This window comes from Cryptomeria japonica, chromosome 6 (assembly GCF_030272615.1).
Source record: "Cryptomeria japonica chromosome 6, Sugi_1.0, whole genome shotgun sequence".
Lineage (NCBI taxonomy): Eukaryota > Viridiplantae > Streptophyta > Pinopsida > Cupressales > Cupressaceae > Cryptomeria > Cryptomeria japonica.
In genome coordinates this window covers 93,020,434-93,038,785 of record NC_081410.1, presented here as the reverse complement: position 1 = coordinate 93,038,785, position 18,352 = coordinate 93,020,434, and the positions used below count along the sequence as shown (strand labels likewise).

The window sequence follows — 18,352 nt, the reverse complement described above, 5'->3', positions numbered from 1 at the left end:
TTTTTTGAAAAACAAGATTATTTTCTTTCCTGCTCTGATACCATATTACGCAAGTAATTGGTAAAATAATGAATGAATTAAAGAAATGATCAAAAGATCATTTAAATAATTTACAAAACGATGTTTCTAAAAAGAAACAATCATAAAATAGAAACTAACTAATATTTACAATAAATTACATAATTGACAATTAATAATAAATATTAAAGATATTATTCTAATAAATACTCTAGTTGATTTGCCCATTATTCAATTGATTAGTGGCATTCTTCTCTAAGGCACTGCATTACGAATATTTTATGGAAGCTAGTGAAAATGGGAGATGGAAGCTAGTGAAAATGGGAGTAGGTCTGAGGTGTTATGCTAGTACCATAAAACCCATAAAACCCATCAAGCACATTCTGAATTTTAAGGAGGATGTTCTGCATTTCCTATTTGGTTGTATTATAATTCTTAAATAGGTTGTATTATAATTCTTAGGAGTAGCTGAATTTTGAAGAAACGCTTGATTTAATTAAAAGTCAAAGTCAAAACACCCTTAATTTGAATTCTTCTAAGTTTATAGAAATGAGCAAGATGCATTCTGTCAAAGCAAGCCATGAAGCCTACCCACTTGCCTCCCTATTTATTTATGGTAGGCTTTGATCATCTCTAGTTATTATCCTATTCCTGCAAATCCTATGTTTCCTCTAGCCACAGCATCAAGAGTAACCTTGAGACAGCCTATGAGAGGAGTACATGGGATCTATGATTGGATGGTTAACCATTTCATGTGATTGAACTGTGAGGCCAGGAAATGGACTGTGAATAAATTTGAAAATGGAAAAGTGAAACACATAAAATGATGTTCATTTCATCTTCAAGATGACTATTCAGCTTCTATTTTATCTAGGTAATAATAATATGAAATAAAATAAAATTAAAGGTATGGATATTGCCTTTGATAGTTTGATAATAGTTCAAAACCTCAACATACCCAAATTTCACTTGGACTTGGCAACTCAACCAAAACTTTAAAAATACTTAAATCCTTTAAAAAAACATAAATATTATGCAAAATAAATTTACAAAATATATCAAATGGGTATGTAAAAAATTAGAGAAGCGTTGTCTATTAAATTTGAATACAAAAAATTGGTAAAATTTCATATCATCAAAAAGACATAAATTTGTAAAATAATCTGAAATCATAATGACATACAAAAACTAAATTTATAGAGGTCTAAACTAATGTTTCCTTCATTCATTGATCAAAAACGAGTTCAATTCACATCATACATGTCATATGATTATAAATTATATATCCATATTAATATTTTACAAATTTTATTAGTGGAAAACATGGGCCCAAAACATTTTTTAAATACAAAGAAAGCGTAGAGGGGCAGCAGCTGCCAATGGTGTCAAGGGGCAGCACCACTCACAGAGATTTGGGGGTGGAACACCCAACAGGATCGTGGGCAGCATACCTCATAAACATCTAGGTGAAGAGCCCCTAGTGTATTTTGATTTATAAATGAAAGAAAACTACTTATGACTTCAGTAAAATCGGTTTTATATGTTTTAAAAGATTATTTCACAAAATTGTGTATTTTAATGCTCAGAAATTTTGCCAAGTCACAAAAGGTCTGAGTCAAATTTGGGTCTGCCAAGTTTTTGCCAAGTCTGAGTTTTTGAACTATGGCTGATTTTTATACATGCCATTCTAATTTCTAACAATGACCGTTCCATTATAGGTGTGTGTCCAAATCATTATATTTGATTTTAGAGTAAGAATTATTTTAGAGAGCTTCCTTTTAAAATTCCGACAATTTATAGCTGTGGGGCCAAATCATTAAAATTGCTTTTAAAGTAAGAACTATTTTACAGGAGAGCTCCTTTTTTATATTCTGATAATGAATTTGATAAGTGTCTCCTAAGTCTTCCAAAAGATTGTGTTCCACTTACAGATTCCTTGCTGATTTGTGATGCATATATCTAAAAGTTGATGAGTTATACCTCTATTTTCAAAATTCTGTTTAAGCAGTGAGTTCATGGTTGAGGAAAGCTTAGCATAATCATTCCATTTGTGTCTCCAGAAGCTGACCATATCCCCTCTACCATGTTGCCAAGATAGGTGATCTTGAAGGGAGTTAAATCTGTGTTGATATACTGGAATACACTTGTTAGTAGAGGGTAAAATGAACCTGTTTTGAATCAGGGGATTGTATTTTTCCTTAACAGTAATTGTCCAAGAAAGACTTGAACTTGTACAAAACCTGCCACCAGTTTTCAGAGATAATGCCGAATTTAACAGAGGAGACTCTTTTATGTTCGTCCATTTCATCAATGGAATAGGTTCCTATAAGTTAACTGTCCATTGTGTCAAAAACATTTAGACCTAACATTCTATATGTTGTCCTCATTTTTGGATTTTCAAAAATGTGACAACCCCTACAAATTTTTGCTCAAAATGTGTCATTTTTGTCTCCAAGGCACGTTTTACGAGGTGAAAAAACTCACATTTGTTAGTGTCAAATTATCAGGGGTTGTCTTTTCCATCGTTGTCCAAGTTTTGGCCTTCATTTTCCTAGTTTTCTATGCAATTTCGGGTTTCAAAGCAGTCACTGTATGTTGGAGATTTTACTCTTAAGGCACACTTTTGGAGACAAAATTTTTGCTCCTTTCTAAACTGGACAAATCTTCGGTTCATCATTGATCCAAGTTTCAAATTTCATCGCGTTCCGAGTTCATTTGCTATGCCTTTCCTTCAAAATCGGGTTTTATTTTCTGGTCTGCAAGTGGAAAATTTTCTTTTCTTTGCAAGTTTAGAGTTTCCATTATGTTTTAGTGCTGTAGGGGTTTTTTCTAGCAATTACAAGTGCACTTTATTTAAACTTGTAACTTGCTTTTTATTTTCCCTTTTCCCTTTTTGTCTTTTAAGTTGTTTGCAGGAACTTTTGGGTCAAATTACAAGTAAATTTAAAAAGACAAGTTTTCAAACTTGTAAGTGCTTTAAAAAGTTCCTATTTTCTTTAAGTGAACTTGTAATAGGGATTTAAAAATCCGATTGCAAGTGTTTTAGTTCTTTTTATATTTTATTTGTCATTTCTTCTCCAAAACCGGATTTTGCTTGGGATGAAGGAAAGTAAGTTTTAAATTAAAACTTGTACAAGGGTTTTAGAAACCCAATTACATCTCCTTTGTTCTATGTTTTGTGCCCATTGCATGCTATTGAATGTGCAAAACCCGACCACGTTTTTACAGGGGCATCAAAATCATGGCTTTCATGGTGAAATCCGACCTAAGGTGTAGCATTCTTAGTTGAATTCGTCCACCTCCTTGCCACTTTTTTTGAATTCAACGGTTTTTGCAAGACGTTTTACACATTAATAAAGTGTTTTGCCTCCGATTTCTGCTTTGTGAGTTCCATGTTTTGGGAGCACGTACTCTGCCATTGTTGCCACATTTGCAACACATTTTGTATCTTGGATTCAAAGAAAAGTGTTTGGCGTCAAATGTGACTCTCCTTCCTGTTGTGACCGTTTCACACATCGCCCCATTGCAAATGGGGACCCCTACTTTTTGCTTTCTAGGGTTTGTTTTCTGGGTCTTTTAGGGTTTTGTCTGTTAGCCTTTGCATTTTGAGTGTCGCCAGAGGGATCACCTGGATAACAGGTCCTACTTGAGTGATGTCCTGATCCTGAAATTTGGCTAGGTCTGGAATGTCCTGATCCTGAAATTTGGCTAAGTCTAGAATGTCCTGATCCTGAAATTTGACTAAGTCTGGAAAACTGAAAATCCTCCAAAAACTAGATTTTGCAATATAGCTCCTGGAGGTCTGAAACCACTCTCAAACATCCTGAAAGTATATATGGAATAATGTTATATTCCATAAAATTATCCTGACAGAGAGTTCAAAAAGTCAAATTTCGCTCCTGACCCTTCCAGAGGGTCCAAAGTGAATTTCGCTCCTGAACCTTCCAGAGGATCCAAAGCAAATTTAGCTCCTGACCCTTGCTAAGGATCCAGGGCGAAAATCAACCTAGGACTCATTTCTTGCCTTATTTGACCAAATTTTGACTTGCAAGGCATTTTGAAGGGGAAGTTGGAAATGTTTGAAAACCTTGAAAAAATGATGGATTTTGGCCAAGATTAGGAATTTCGCTCCTGACCCTTGCTGAAGGTCCAGAGCGAAATTCATTATAAACTTCATTTGCCACCTTGTTTGAGCTTGAAACCTTGTTCCTGGCCTTGAAAATGATCTTACCTCGCCCTGTGAAGTGGTTTGAAACTAAGAAATTGAATAGTTTAGCCTGGAATGAAGATTTCGCTCCTGACCCTTGTTGAGGGTCCAGGGCGAAAATTTTGTATGAGCCTATTTTTCACTAATTTTGGCTAACTTGTTTTGTGCAGGGTCTCCCAGAAGGAAGATTGGACGTCGCTTGATGCAATTGAGGGTTTGAAGGCATGAAAATTGATGAATTTTGAGCAACAAAGGTAAATTCGCTCCTGACCCTTGCTGAGGGTCCAGGGCGAAAATCTTGTGGGAGATGTTTTTTGCTTAGTCTTGGTTGAATTGGAATGTCAAAGAGGTTTCAAGGTGAAAAATGAAACATTTTGAGTCTAGATTGCAAAATTCGCTCCTGACCCTTGCTAAGGGTCCAACGCGAAAATCTTAGTAGAAGACATTTCTTGCCTTGTTTGGTCAAATTGAGGTAATTTTGAGTTTGAAAAAGGAAGAACCAAGCCTAGAAAAGGAAATTCGCTCCTGACCCTTCCAAAGGGTCCAGGGCGAAAATCCTAAATCCTATCTTTTCTTCCAAAGTTTGAGCAAGGCCAAGCTTAGACATGGGTGTAAAATGACATTTGAATTGCCTTGAAGTTGGGTTGGATTGCTAAGGATGCAAGTTTTGATGCCAAGAGGAAAATTCGCTCCTGACCCTTGCTGAGGGTCCAAGGTAAAAATCTCAAAATCTCCCATTTTGCCTTGCAAAACGAAATCAAACTTGGATTGGGAGCAAGAAGAAAGATATTTCCTGGCATTGTGAGGTGGATTGAAGTTGGAATGATCAAGAATTTTCTCAAAAAACTCAAAATCGCTCCTGACCCTTGCTGAGGGTCCAAGGCAAAAAACTTGGAAGGAGGCTTTTCTGGCTTGGTTTGATTGAAATGAAGTATCAAAGGCATATTGAAAAGAGAAATGAACATGGTCTTGCGTAGTGAAGGAGTTTCAAGTTTGAAAAATGAAGATTTTAGTCAAAATTGCAAAAATCACTCCTGACCCTTGCTGAGGGCCCAGGGCGAAAATTGCAAAATCAACCTATTTCCTTTGAGTTTTGGCTAAGGCAAGGATGCACTAGGGTAAAAATGGCCTTCAAAAACATGATGAATAAGGATTTGCTTCCAAAACTTGATGATTCTAAGCCAGGGAAGAAAAATCGCTCCTGACCCTTGCTAAGGGTCCAGGGCGAAAATTTGAAAATCCCCTATTTTGCCTTGCAAGAACAAACCAAGCTTGGATGGAGTGGAAGAAGAAGACCTTTGCCTAGCCTTGAAGGGTGGATTCAAGAAAAGTTGATGAAGGAGTAAGCACAAATTTGAAAAATCGCTCCTGACCCTTGCTGAGGGTCCAGGGCGAAAAAATCCTAAATGCACTTTTCTTCCAAAATTCAAGTGAAATCAAACCCAAATTCCAGTAAAAGATGCCATTTGGAGTGCCTTGGTGATATTTTGGATTTGCAAAAATAGGATATTTAAGGCCTAATTTGGAAAATCGCTCCTGACCCTTGCTAAGGGTTCAAGGCGAAATTTTTGTCAATCTTCATTGAGGCCTTGATCAGTCATTGATGTTCCTCAAATCCCCCAAAATTGCTAACTTCGAAGCCTTTGGAAAGGATAAATTAAATTCACATTTATTAAGGCATTGACAATTTAATAAATTAATTTTTAGGCCTTGAAATAAATAAAAAATTCCCCTTGGAGGCATTGAAATTAATTTTGAAAATGAAAAAATTAAGTTGGGCGCTCAATATTTGTTATTTGCCCTTATTTGTCAAGTCGGCCTTCTTCTTAGTGGTTTTTATTTTATTTTAAGGCTTATTTGCTAGGTCGGCCTCATGGTTGATTAGGGTGAGCGCTCTATATAATGGGGGAGTATTGCTTTAAGTTTCAAATCATTCATTCATCCTTCTAAGTGCGAAATTGAGGAGCAAATTGGAGAGGCAAATTTCTTGCTAGATTGAAGGATAATTTCCAGATTTTGGAAGGTATTTGAAGGCGAATTTCCTGCTTTTGAAGAAGCTAGTGGAAGGTAGAGCTCTTTTGAAGACTAATGGAGGCGTAATTCATCCAAGGGAAGACTACAATCTAAACCTTGTCTAGCAAAATCCAGTCTTCTTTCATCATTTTCAAAGGTCTTAGAGTTAAGTACTCAAGAGAAGGTATGGAAATCATTTTGATATTCTTCGTCAAGGCTTGTTTTAATTTCATAGCAATTTTTGAAAAGAAGTCTAAGACTTGAGTGTTTGATTTTGTTGATTAATTAATTAGGAAATGAAGAATTCTAGATTTATCATGAAATTTCCTAATCAATATCGTGAATTTTCCCTTTGGAGAGTCTTAATTTCTACATTTTAAGATATAATGCTTAAAGACTAATTTTGGAATTTTTTTTGTGTAGGCATCAAATGGCGGCCCGGAGTCGGAAGATCTATTACTTGGCAGACTCTCATCAAAGAAAATCAAGCCAGATCAAGGACGGTCTCCTCCAAGAAGATCGAGCAAGGATAAGGGCGACCTCTTCCAATCCAGCATTCCAAGGCGAGGTACATCATCATCCTGCACATCAAAGACAAAATAAGTCAGAGTAAGGGTTCGTTGAAGAAGCAGATAGTTTCAGAAGAGTTAATTAAAGCTAGCTTCTCAGCAACATCAAATTGAATATCTACCAAGTTACAAGTGTCAGACAAGGTGGCATCCTAGTCATCGCTCCTCCAGTCGGATTGGTCCACCTCAGCGTGTCCAGACTCAATGTACCTAACTCATTAAAGGTGGCACAAACTTCGATGTACCTACCCCAGCTATCCATTGGTCGAATATTCCAGAGAAGACATGTGTCCAATTAATACAATTATTTCATTGGTCGGAATTAAGTTTGTTGTAATAAACCCTAATTAGGGTTTTCATTGTAGAATCTTGGCCATTGATCTCAAATTGATCTTAACCATTGAATTGTATTAAGGGCACTATATAAGCCTCGACTCTTCATTTTGTAAAAGATGATAAGAGAGAGAGTAGTTAGAAGGTGAATAGTTAGCTAGTAGTGGATAGTCGGTTGATAGAATAGCAATTAGAGTAGAATAGAAAGAGAAGGCAAAGATTGTTGCCAAGACGTTGTTGTAAAAGACTTGTAGAACTTCATTGAAGAAATGGTGAAATTTATAGGTCGATTCAACAATTTGCATGGTCTCTATACTTCTCATATTTGATTTCATGTTATTCGATGAGTGGAAGAAATGTGTTTGATTGATGGTGAAATTCGTATATCCATACTACTAGCAGTTTGTTGATTGCAGACTTGCCTTGTGTAGTCAACTGGAATCATTCAGCTTAAGCTTAACTTCAATTGTCACTTCTTCATTGATATGCATCAGCCTGATGGTGTCTATGCCTGTAGTGATGATCTGAACATCATAAAGCTTTCCTTCGAAGATCACACTAACCTTGTGGAGATGGTCCTGGGATGTCAAAACAAGACTTAGTTAGAATTTCATCAAAGATCATTCATTGCTCCTACATTCTTAGTGTTAGGATTAGATCCTTTCCTCACCCTTGTCTTTTTTCCCTTTTTTCAAATCAAAGCTAGTAAAATCCTGTGTTCCAGCAATATTCAAAGCAAATCAGACGTTTAGTCATTGAGTGTAAGTCCCCTTGTGATTCCAACAAAATCACATCATACCACAGAGAGCTTATCAACACGTAGAGATCCTACAGCAAAGAACCTTGAAGTCATCCCGATTGATTCTTTTCGCGACATCTTCAGCATTCGGAGACTTTATTCAAGAGAGGATAAGGTACCTTTAGGTATTTTATTCTGTGGTTGGTTGTATACAAAAAACACATCAACACTTCCAAACCGTTTTTTGTGAAATAAGTTAAATGCAAACCCGATTTGTTTGCTGCTTGGGATACCAACGTGGTGGCTTCTTCACCTATTTATAATAGCATTACGATTTCTCCCAAGCTCATTCGTTTTGGTCTAGGGCATTTGCTCTTGCTTAGATTTCGGGTTTCTAGAAGATCTTCCCAAATGGATAAGTCATTTGAATGCAATTTGTAAATTTGCATGATTTTCCCCTCTTTCAGATTTTTCCTATTTACTTGTATTCGGGATTTTAAAACCCGATTACAAGTAACATTGGTTGTGTTGACCTTTCCTTTAGTAAAAAGAGTTAACCTTCTTTTTACAAAAATTACAATGTTGAGAGTTGTCATGAAGCTCATTCACTTAATTTCGGGTTTCATAAATCTGATCGCAAGTTGAGTGTTTCCCATTTTCCAAGTTGCCAAGCTAAAAATGTTCCTTTCCATACCTATACATGATCATTCAAGTAATTCCTTCCATCATTCTCTCATGTCAAAATTCCTATTCTCGCCATTGCATTCGTTCGTCGCACCTTCATTCATTTTTCCCATTATGAGTCTACTTGCAATCGGAATTTTAAAATTTAAAACCCGATTGCGGGTGTGTCGTCACTTGCAGTCAGCCTTCCAAAACCCGAAACTGAGCTTTGACCCCACTTTTGCAGTCCCTTTGTTTCACCCATGTCAGTCATGTTGGCACGCACGATCTATCAAACCAACAAATCAAGGCATGGGCATTGTTTTATAACAATATCATCTTGAATAAGGTGTTATGGGTTCTTCATCAGTGAACAAAAGAAGAAGAGATACAAAATTATAGAATGCTTTCAAGACAGAGATGGTCATAACATGAAAAGAGGAAGGCAGCCCTTTCTCTCTTGAAGAAATGGTACTACCCCAAGCATGTGAAAGGTTGGAGTTCACCGGTTAAAGACACAAAGACTATCAAGGGTGCAAGTTCTTGTTCCAGTTCAAGATGTCATTTACCTCGATCACAGAGTATCTTGTAGCAACATGAAGATTTTCAAAACAGAGGATGATGCAATCAGAGTCGTGTCTTTGGACACATAGAATAGTTTCAGAATTGTAGTTTTCCTTTCGACAAGTTTACTTGTAAAAAAACAATTTTGTAATTGCGAGTTTATCACTTACACTTTTTTTATTACAAGTAAGTTGATTACAAGTCAATTTAGAATAAGACTTGTAATTTTGAATAAGTCTTAGTTAGTAGTTAAAATAAGTCATGGTAGTTGAGAAAATTTCTCAAGTTAATTAGGATCCTCCCACCTTTTTCTCAAGGCTCCTCTCCTATAAATACTTGAGGGGGCCTATTGTAATAGATATAGTTTTGGCAATGCAACAAAATTCTGCCAGTGTGTATGTGCACTCTAAGACTTTGAGCTTAGATTTAAATCAGATTGCTTTCAATAAAAGAGGCAAGTTGTGTTGAGACTTTGTGCCAATTCAATTGTTATGTGACGACATTTTCTAGAGTTGATTGTGATTTTTGTTCTATTGTTCAAGAGGGATTTAAATTCAATCTTGCAGACTTTGAGCTGCTAATTGTATTTAGAGTTATATGTTTGGTTTTCAGATTTGGTCTTGCGGACTTTGAGTTGCTTATCGTATTTGAAGCTACTGTGGAAAGCTCGAGTGGGAAGATAGCTTGTAGACTTTGTGTTGCTTCTATTTTTAAGACTTGTGCATGTAAGGTGAAATGCATCATGTAGTTAGACTTTGAGATGCTACATATTGTGCTTGGTTAGCAGAAAATCATTTAAAAAGGTTGATAGAGAATAGATAGTTGAAGACTTTGAGCTTTCTTTCTGTTTTCCCGTCCCGGGGAAGTGACGGAGGTCTTTGTGCTTTCATGGAAACTTTGCTTCCCTTTATGTTCCAAACATCCTACAAAAAAGTCTCATTTCTGTATTTGTTGTTATTTATTTCCAATTGCTATTACTTTTCTGTGAAGAGAAAAGAGTATAGTTTTGCTTGAAAGAAGAAGAAAGACTATTGTCTCACCCATATTAGATTAGTTTAGTTTGTAGCTAGGGGGAGTCTTCCCTAAATTAGGAGAGTATCATACTCACACACTGTGGCTGAAATGACAATTTTGCACATCCCCCAGGTGTACCAAATTTTCAACTAACACTGTGTGTGTGTGTGTGTGTGTGGAAGAGTGTGTCAAACTATGTGTGTATGCACATATGTCGGTGTGTGTGTGATTTTATGTGCGCGTGTGTGTGCAAATGCATCCTATTCTATTCCATTTTATCTTTTTAAATGTAATTTAAACTTAGCTCTCTACTTTATATTTAGCAAAAACAATATTATGTCTCACATAAAAAGGTTTTTAATCTCTATTGGTTCTCTAAAAAAATTTATGAGTCAATTATCTAGCTCAAGTGTATTTCAATTGTCAAGGATACAGAAACAAGTAGCAGGTGAAGTTTACTAAACTAAGAATGACTGTACCATAATTTGGTAGGAGAGCTATGCACAAATACTCTACACACAAAGACAAGTCTGTGTGGCAATTGAAAGGAATAAGAAACTTAAAAGGAGACTATTCTACACAAACGGATTCAAGGAGAGGTAACTCATCATGTGGCATAAACCTAGGTGTGGAATAGAGAACATTCAAGAATATATACTGGAACTTCACATACACGCACTTACGTTATAATTGGCATTATCACTAGGGCATTTGGTGAAGTATATTGCCAATTTTCATGATAGATTTGAATGGAAGTAACATTGTTATATTCCAAGTTCTCAATAGATGTCTACAAGAAAGCACCATACACTTAAGCCAAGAGTATGAAGTCCAAAGATCATCTAATACATATGGGTAAAAAGATTTGTAGGCAAAGAATTATGTGCCCAAAGGCTATGGAAAAAGGATCGTAAATAAGGCAATGAAGAAATCCTACACCAAAGAAGAGAAGAAGATGCATAAATATTGCCACAAGAACAATGATTCCAAAGACAACATTGGCTACTACAGCTAGAGTTAACTTTCACTAACAAGGCTGGCAAGAACTCTCGGTAGCAATCAAATCAAGGAATTTAAGTGTAAACACATCTAAATAACATTTAATGAAACACCTCATAGAATTCTACATCTGTCTTAAAATAGTGTCATAGCAGCATTAGTAGATAGCTAACCATTATACGAAGGAATTTTTCCTAGAACCATAGCAATGAGATACATAAGAGATATTGAGAAGTAACCGATGCCCTTTTAGTTTATTGAAGAGTTATTATAAAAGATGGGACCAAACCATAATTTATGAAGATGCATAAAGCCTAAGAAATGCCAGAATCTAAAGGAAAGATTGCAATTGGAAGGTAGGAGGACATGCAAGTGTTGAATGGGCAACTAAGGTAATTCTCTTATCAACCTTTGATGGTGAAATTAGTTCCATGATGCAAGGCAGTTTCTAGAGTTGTGATCATTGTCCAATGTCAACAAATACAGAATCCCTTGCATAAGGACTTCATGCCTCTTCATTTTGTAGTCCATTTGTGGTTATGACAACTTGATCTCTTCATAGTTTATTCCATTTGTGGTATACAATATACTATTTAATGTGGTCTACAATATACTACTTAGCCAAATAACTCAGTACTTAATCCTTGGTTACTTTAATCAAATTAACTTTACAACATTTCACTTCTCTAACATCTTCCCCGTCAACAATGCAAACAACTCATTTTTCCTTTCCCCTCCTCAACCTCTTCCTTTTAGCTACTCTTATAACATTTCCTTTCAAAAATCCCATAATTCAATCTCTAGATACTAAAATTATACAAAAAATCCCCTAAGTACTCTCTCATAGCTTTGTAACCATAAAACTTTAACAATAAAAGTATCTTCCTACATTAATGGAGGGTACTACTACCAGAAAATTCCCCCACATTCAGCTATATGCCTCTCCATTAAAACAGACAAATTCTTTAATAATCATTAAAGTCAAAGGCAGTGCTTCGATTTTCTTAAAATTGAGTTGGTTTGATGACTTTATAATCAACTTTGTGTAGCATTCAATCCTCAATTTTACCTCTTCCTGCTATTGATGCAAATATTATGCTTCTAATCATTTCATATGTCTTGTCTTAATTTATGGTGCTTATTCCTGAGCCTCACAATTAACAAAGCTCACTATTCTGTAAATCCTTAAGCTCCTTTCCACAACTAGCTAAGCCCAATATTATAACAGATTGCCCCTCATTCAAATTTGAATATCCTACTTCCAGAAGCTCGCTTTCTCTGATCTTTGCCACTTATCAGAAGTCACATGTTTTTCTATTTTATCTTTTCTTGCCACTTTTTACTACCATAAGAATTAACTGGTAGTCTCAATATATGAAATTTTAGTAGTAAAAACAGTTTCAATTTTGCAAAATTGAACTCATTTCTTGTTGCGTGCATGAGGGCACTTCTTCCAACCTATTCATCAATAAGCATATTTCATTGAATATCTTTTCAATAACCAAAATCATTCTGTCAAGTATTTTAAGTTTTAGATGTAGTGTCCCCTTGTTGAAATAGGATTTATTAATAAATAATAATAATAAATTAAAATATAGAAGAATAAAAATAAAAATTAATATAATTAAAATTTAGTTAAGTTTAATGAATGGTCAAAAGGCATGAAATGAAAAGTTGTGACTCCCTCAAACATGAGATATAAAAGGGAGAGAAGAAAACTTAAAAAAAGGGAAAGGGGGGGGGGGGGCGGCGGGTGGTGCGGGAAAGGAACAAAGAAGGGAGTAAAGGAATTAAGGAAGCATTAATGGGAAGAAGATAAGGAAGTGACTCTTTCAAAGGGGCATCAATGATGAAAGGTTGTGACTCTTTCGAAGGGTGGTAATTGTGAAAGGCTGTGACCATTAAGAAGGTGTGACCCTCCCTTACATTGGAGGGTATAAAGTGGAGAAGTTTTCATTTGAGAAAGTAGGATCTGTGGAGTAGAACAAAATATCTGAAGCGTTAAAAGCAGATTTAGGAGCAGACCTAAAACAGAATTATAAGAAAATCTGGAAGAATGATATGAACATTTATCAAAGAGATCAGAACATAAATACAAATCTGCAAACAATAATAAAGCAGGCATTGAACGAAAAGAAGAAGAAACATTAAATCATTAATCAGAGAATCAGACCTGATGGAATAGAAAGGAATCTCATACACACACATATATATATATATATATATCTGAGTATAGGTAGCAGATCATATTGATATAAACAGTAGACCTGTGCATTTAAAGAGGGAAACAACATCGAATTGAATCTGTCCAAATTATTACAGCAGACTGAATATACATAACTTGCAATAACTCTACAAGTATATTAGGCAAGATTTAGTGTCCCCCAAAAGGGGACATTACATTTGAGACATTATGAAAAGATTAACAAGGCTTTAAAGAGTATGATCAAACCAAATTAGCTTTACAATTTCAAGGTAAATCATAACACTCTTTCAAATATGGCTAATGAAATGTAGTTTGTATTACCTTGGTGTTGAGAGGTAATTAATATTTGTGCTATGGCCCAGCTCCTTTTTGACAAAATGCCTCCAATTCATCACGTTAATCCTTGATTACAGCAATGCAAATTATAATAAGGATGCAAGGCAAACACGAATATATAAAATATGCTACAAGAACATGTCCTACAAGATAATGTTTATTCATCACAGGCATAATTGCAGATGTTTAAATGGTTTTATAAGATTCCTCCATTTTAAAAACAATTTGGTATCTATGTCAAGCTACTTTGGTTTAAGAAAGTTTTAGCAAGCTCCTAATACAGTTCTGGCTCAGTTTTCTATACTTATAGATGATCAAACATTATTTAAATCTTGAGTCACTCTCAAGAGGAGTATACCTCCCGGCAGCAGCTGGACAATCATGAGTAAAGCCACTGACCTTACCCATAAATTTTCTTTCTGCTAAGCAATGAATAGTAACACCAACTTCAGTTTGTGCATCCCCAGCACTTTCATCACAAAATTCACTTTTCATACCAGAGGCCCCTTATTGGTGAATTGTAATGTCTCCACTTTGAAATAGATTTTAATAATAAATAATAATTACAATAAAATTAAAATATTAAAAATTAAATTAAAATATAAAAGAATATAATTAAATTTAATTTAGTTAATGAATGGTCAAAAGACATGGAAGGAAAAGTTGCGACTCCCTCAACAATGAGATATAAAAGGGAGAAGAGAACCTCATCTGAGAGGGGGATGATTTAGAAATCAGAAATGCAGATCTGATTTAAATAAGAAGTGCAGATCTGATTGTAAAAGGTTGTGTCCCTTTCAAAGGGCAGCAATAATGAAGAGTTGCACTCTTTCAAAGGGTGCTAATGGTGAAAGGGCGTGTCTCTTGCCAAAGGGCATACATGATGAAGAGGTGTGACCTCTCTCTCACATTGAGAGATATAAAGGAAAGGAATCAAAAGCATCCAGCATCCAGTGACATCACCATGGATCAGATCAGATCAGATCAGAACTGTTATTAAGTTACAGGCAGTAACAACCTTGTTCTTGGTGGGTATGCATAGGAATGTGTTTAATATGTATGCTTAATTTATGAAGCCTGATACTGTTCTTATGCAGAATTTAATAATAATATTAATATAGTCATACATTATATATATATATATATATATATATATATATATATATATATTGTTTGATCAGACAAATAACAGTATTAGAATGTAAATCAGAAAGAACTCTTAAGTTAATAACAGTAAGAAAAATATGTTTATATATAATGCTTGTTACTACTGTCCGTATTTAAGAAAGTTGGGGATGGAGTTGTTTCGAAAGAGGGGCATATACCTCCCGGCAGCAGCTGGACAATCATGAGTAAAGCCACTGACCCTACCCATAAATTTTCTTTCTGCTAAGCAATGATTATTAACACCAAGTTTAGTTTGTGCATCTCCAGCACTTTTACCTCACAAAATTCACTTTTCATACCAGAGGCCCCTTATTGGTGAATGGTTAAGCATACACATATAACCCTCTAAGCTTTTTCTATTCTGAGACCGCATGTGTCTATCATTGGTGATATGTTTTGGATTGGGAAAACGATGCCATTTCCAATGTATATATAATATATCAGCAGGGCAGTAAGTATACTTTTGTGTTTTTCTTAGTGAATTGTCTGTTGGCTGCCAACACATCTTGCTGTACCAAAAGGTGCTGAAATTTTCTTGTTATCTGCCCGATTTTGTCCTTCTCAGGCACACACTTTGTACCTTACCTCTTTATCGATACAATCTTTACTTAATAAAAATATTAAAAAATACATTATATAAATAATTGTGATTTCATATGCCCAAAGAGTTTTGTAATAAAACTCCACATCTTATGAGGGGAAAGACCCTTAAAGGCTTCAGGAAATACACTTGGATTGAAGCTAGTACGATCATTCTTGAAGATTCAGCAGAAATTAAATTTGATGCAACCTGACATGCTTACATACAGAAGCAGGTCATTAAGCCTTCAAAACATTCACAAGATGAATAATAATGGAGTTTAGATAAATTTGAAAAACGTTTGTCCAAGAAACATAAAAGTAGATTATACTATAAAACACCATCAACAACACTCTTCTAACATTTAGACTCAACAACTTCCATCCAAAGTTAAATTTCTAGGTTATTACAGCCAAATTTCAGAGCAACTTAATTGGCAATCGATTCAACGGTGAAAAAGCTTGGAGTTGCAAAGTGAGAGTTCCCAAAGCAAAGAGGTTCTTCCTTCATGCCTTCTAGAATTTGCTCCTTCAGAAACCTTTGTGAAGGAAAAACATCCCAAATTTAATAAATTATTTGCTTATGGCCTTAGAACCCTGGAGTCATTGACACAATGAATCTGCAATATTTTGAATTCAATACTTTCTATATTGATAATAACTTGATATCTTTACCAATTGTACATTCAAGTCATAATGTTTCTTATTGAAGTGTAAGTATCTCCATATTTCCTTTATGATAAGAGACCAGATATTTTATACATGGCATTGTAGCTAAATATTGTCAATATTCACCCATCACAAGAGCATTAAGGAACACTCAAGTTTTAATGGAATTTAAGTGATACCCAAAGGAAATAGATACTAAAATAACTAGTAACAAAAAGTTAAGCCTTCCTTGGCATATGAGTATACATTTAATTGTCAATAAGTGATTAGTCAGTTTTGGATAGTTAGGTTAGTATAGATTTGAGTTGATGAAAAAATATAGCTGATAATTAAATCTCTAGTTGTACTCCTCACAAGGACCTGGTTAAGGATAATATGACTCAATTGGTATTATAAATTAGCTTGCAAAAAATAAATAACAAATTAAATGTCATTGAAAGAAAACTTTAAAAGCAACCATTTTAGCTCCTTCATATGTTTGACACCATTTACAACACAACTATTACCTTTTGAAAAGAAAATCTTTTTTCTTTTTGGGAATAAATTCTAGCCCAGATAAGCAAGCATATCCCATCCAAATCCTAGAGGTTGTTCTTAACTAATATTGATTTCCACAGATTGGAAGGACATAAAGAAAATTGCTTTAGGTGCAGTCAGATCAGTAATGCTGAAAATCTGACAGGCTGGGCCATTGCTTCTTGAAATGAACATTTAATCCAGTCCATTCATTTCACTAGGTAATGGTTCCAAACTCCATGGCATTCAAAATTACATTCAGTTTTGACACTCAAGCTCTCAAGGCCTCTTTGGTTGTTTCCTCCTGGGAGAATATGCTTTCTGCTAATAGAAGGGACTGTCTGTAATGTCCCCATTTTGGAAGAAGAATTAATTAATTAAGTTGTCCAAATTATTGATATTTTTTATGGATAGCTTGATTAATTATTTTAATTAATAATATTAAGTTAATTATTTATAAAGTTGTCAAATAAATTAAAAATTAAAAAATGACTTTATATTTAATTAATTTAATAAAGTGACTTAGTTTAAAATAATATCATAAAGTCACTTAAGCGAAATAATATTAAATAATATTATTTCTAGAAGCTTCTAGATGATGGTTTAGAAAAGTATAAAAGGAGGTTTAGCTCAACTTCTTGGCATCCAGGATTTGATATTTGCTTTGTGAAGTTTGTGGAGCCTAGGGTTTTGTTTATGTGTTTTTTATGCACATGCAAACATAGAATAAAATACCGAAGTATCTTATCCTCTCTTGAACAAAGTTCCCGACTGCTGAAGATCTCGCTGAAGGATCGGTCGGATTAACTCCAAGGTTCTGTTATGTAGGATCGCTACGTGTGGATAAGCTCTCTGTGGTATGATGTGATTTTGCTGGAATCACAAGGGGGCTTACACTTGACGACCTAAACGTCTGATTTGCTGGAATCACAGGTCCTATTAACTAACTGGAAGACAAACAAATGACAAAAGATGCAGGGTTCAGGACGTCTACTCTACTACCTAGAATGCGAGAAGATGGATGAACGACTAGGTGGAGTCCTACTGGGCTGGATCTCACCATCAAGTTGAACAATTCAACACCAACTCAGTGCGATCTTCTGGGGGATGCTTCAAATATATTCAAATCGAACACCATCAGATACTGATCATCATTCAAGTTAATGCATGAACAATAGACGTGTGACGACTTGAGATTAAGCTCATTTTATGCCAGTTGACCACGCAAGGCGCACTTACAATCAGTAAGAGGCTAGTGGTATGGATTAGACGGATTCCACATAGGTGCATTCAACAACTTCTTTCATTCAATTTAATTATCTATCATCTAAAATGAAGATTCAACAAGAGACCATGCATATTGCAACGAAACGACATATTTCACCATATCTTCAATGAAAAAGAAGCCTTTACAATTAAGGCAACAATGTCTTGTCTTCTCTTCCTAGTCTGCTCTAATTGCTATTCTATCTGCTATTCTACGACCTATCCACCGACTATCAACTATTTTCTCCCTATTGTCTATTAGCTAACCATTCCTTTACAAATGAGGAGCCAGGGCTTATATAGTGCCCTCAATACAATTCAATGGCTCAGATCAACTTGAGATCAATGGCCGAGATTTTACAATGAAAACCCTAATTAGGGTTTGTTACAACAACTCAATTTTGGCCAATGAAATAATTGCATTATTTGGACACATGTCTTCTCTGGAATATTCGACCAATGGATAACTAGGGTAGGTACATCGAAGTTTGTGC

At 35.1% G+C, this 18,352-nt stretch overlaps 1 protein-coding gene across 1 annotated transcript in view; it reads right to left on the bottom strand.

Moving 5' to 3' along the window:
- Nucleotides 1-18,352, bottom strand: part of LOC131039694 (uncharacterized) — a 122,898-nt gene that overhangs the window by 89,702 nt on the left and 14,844 nt on the right. The window contains exon 2 of the mRNA XM_057972491.2: nt 13,647-13,727. Within this exon, the coding sequence (XP_057828474.2) occupies nt 13,647-13,717 (71 nt within the window). The 5' untranslated portion in view covers nt 13,718-13,727. The remainder of the gene's footprint in view (nt 1-13,646; nt 13,728-18,352) is intronic.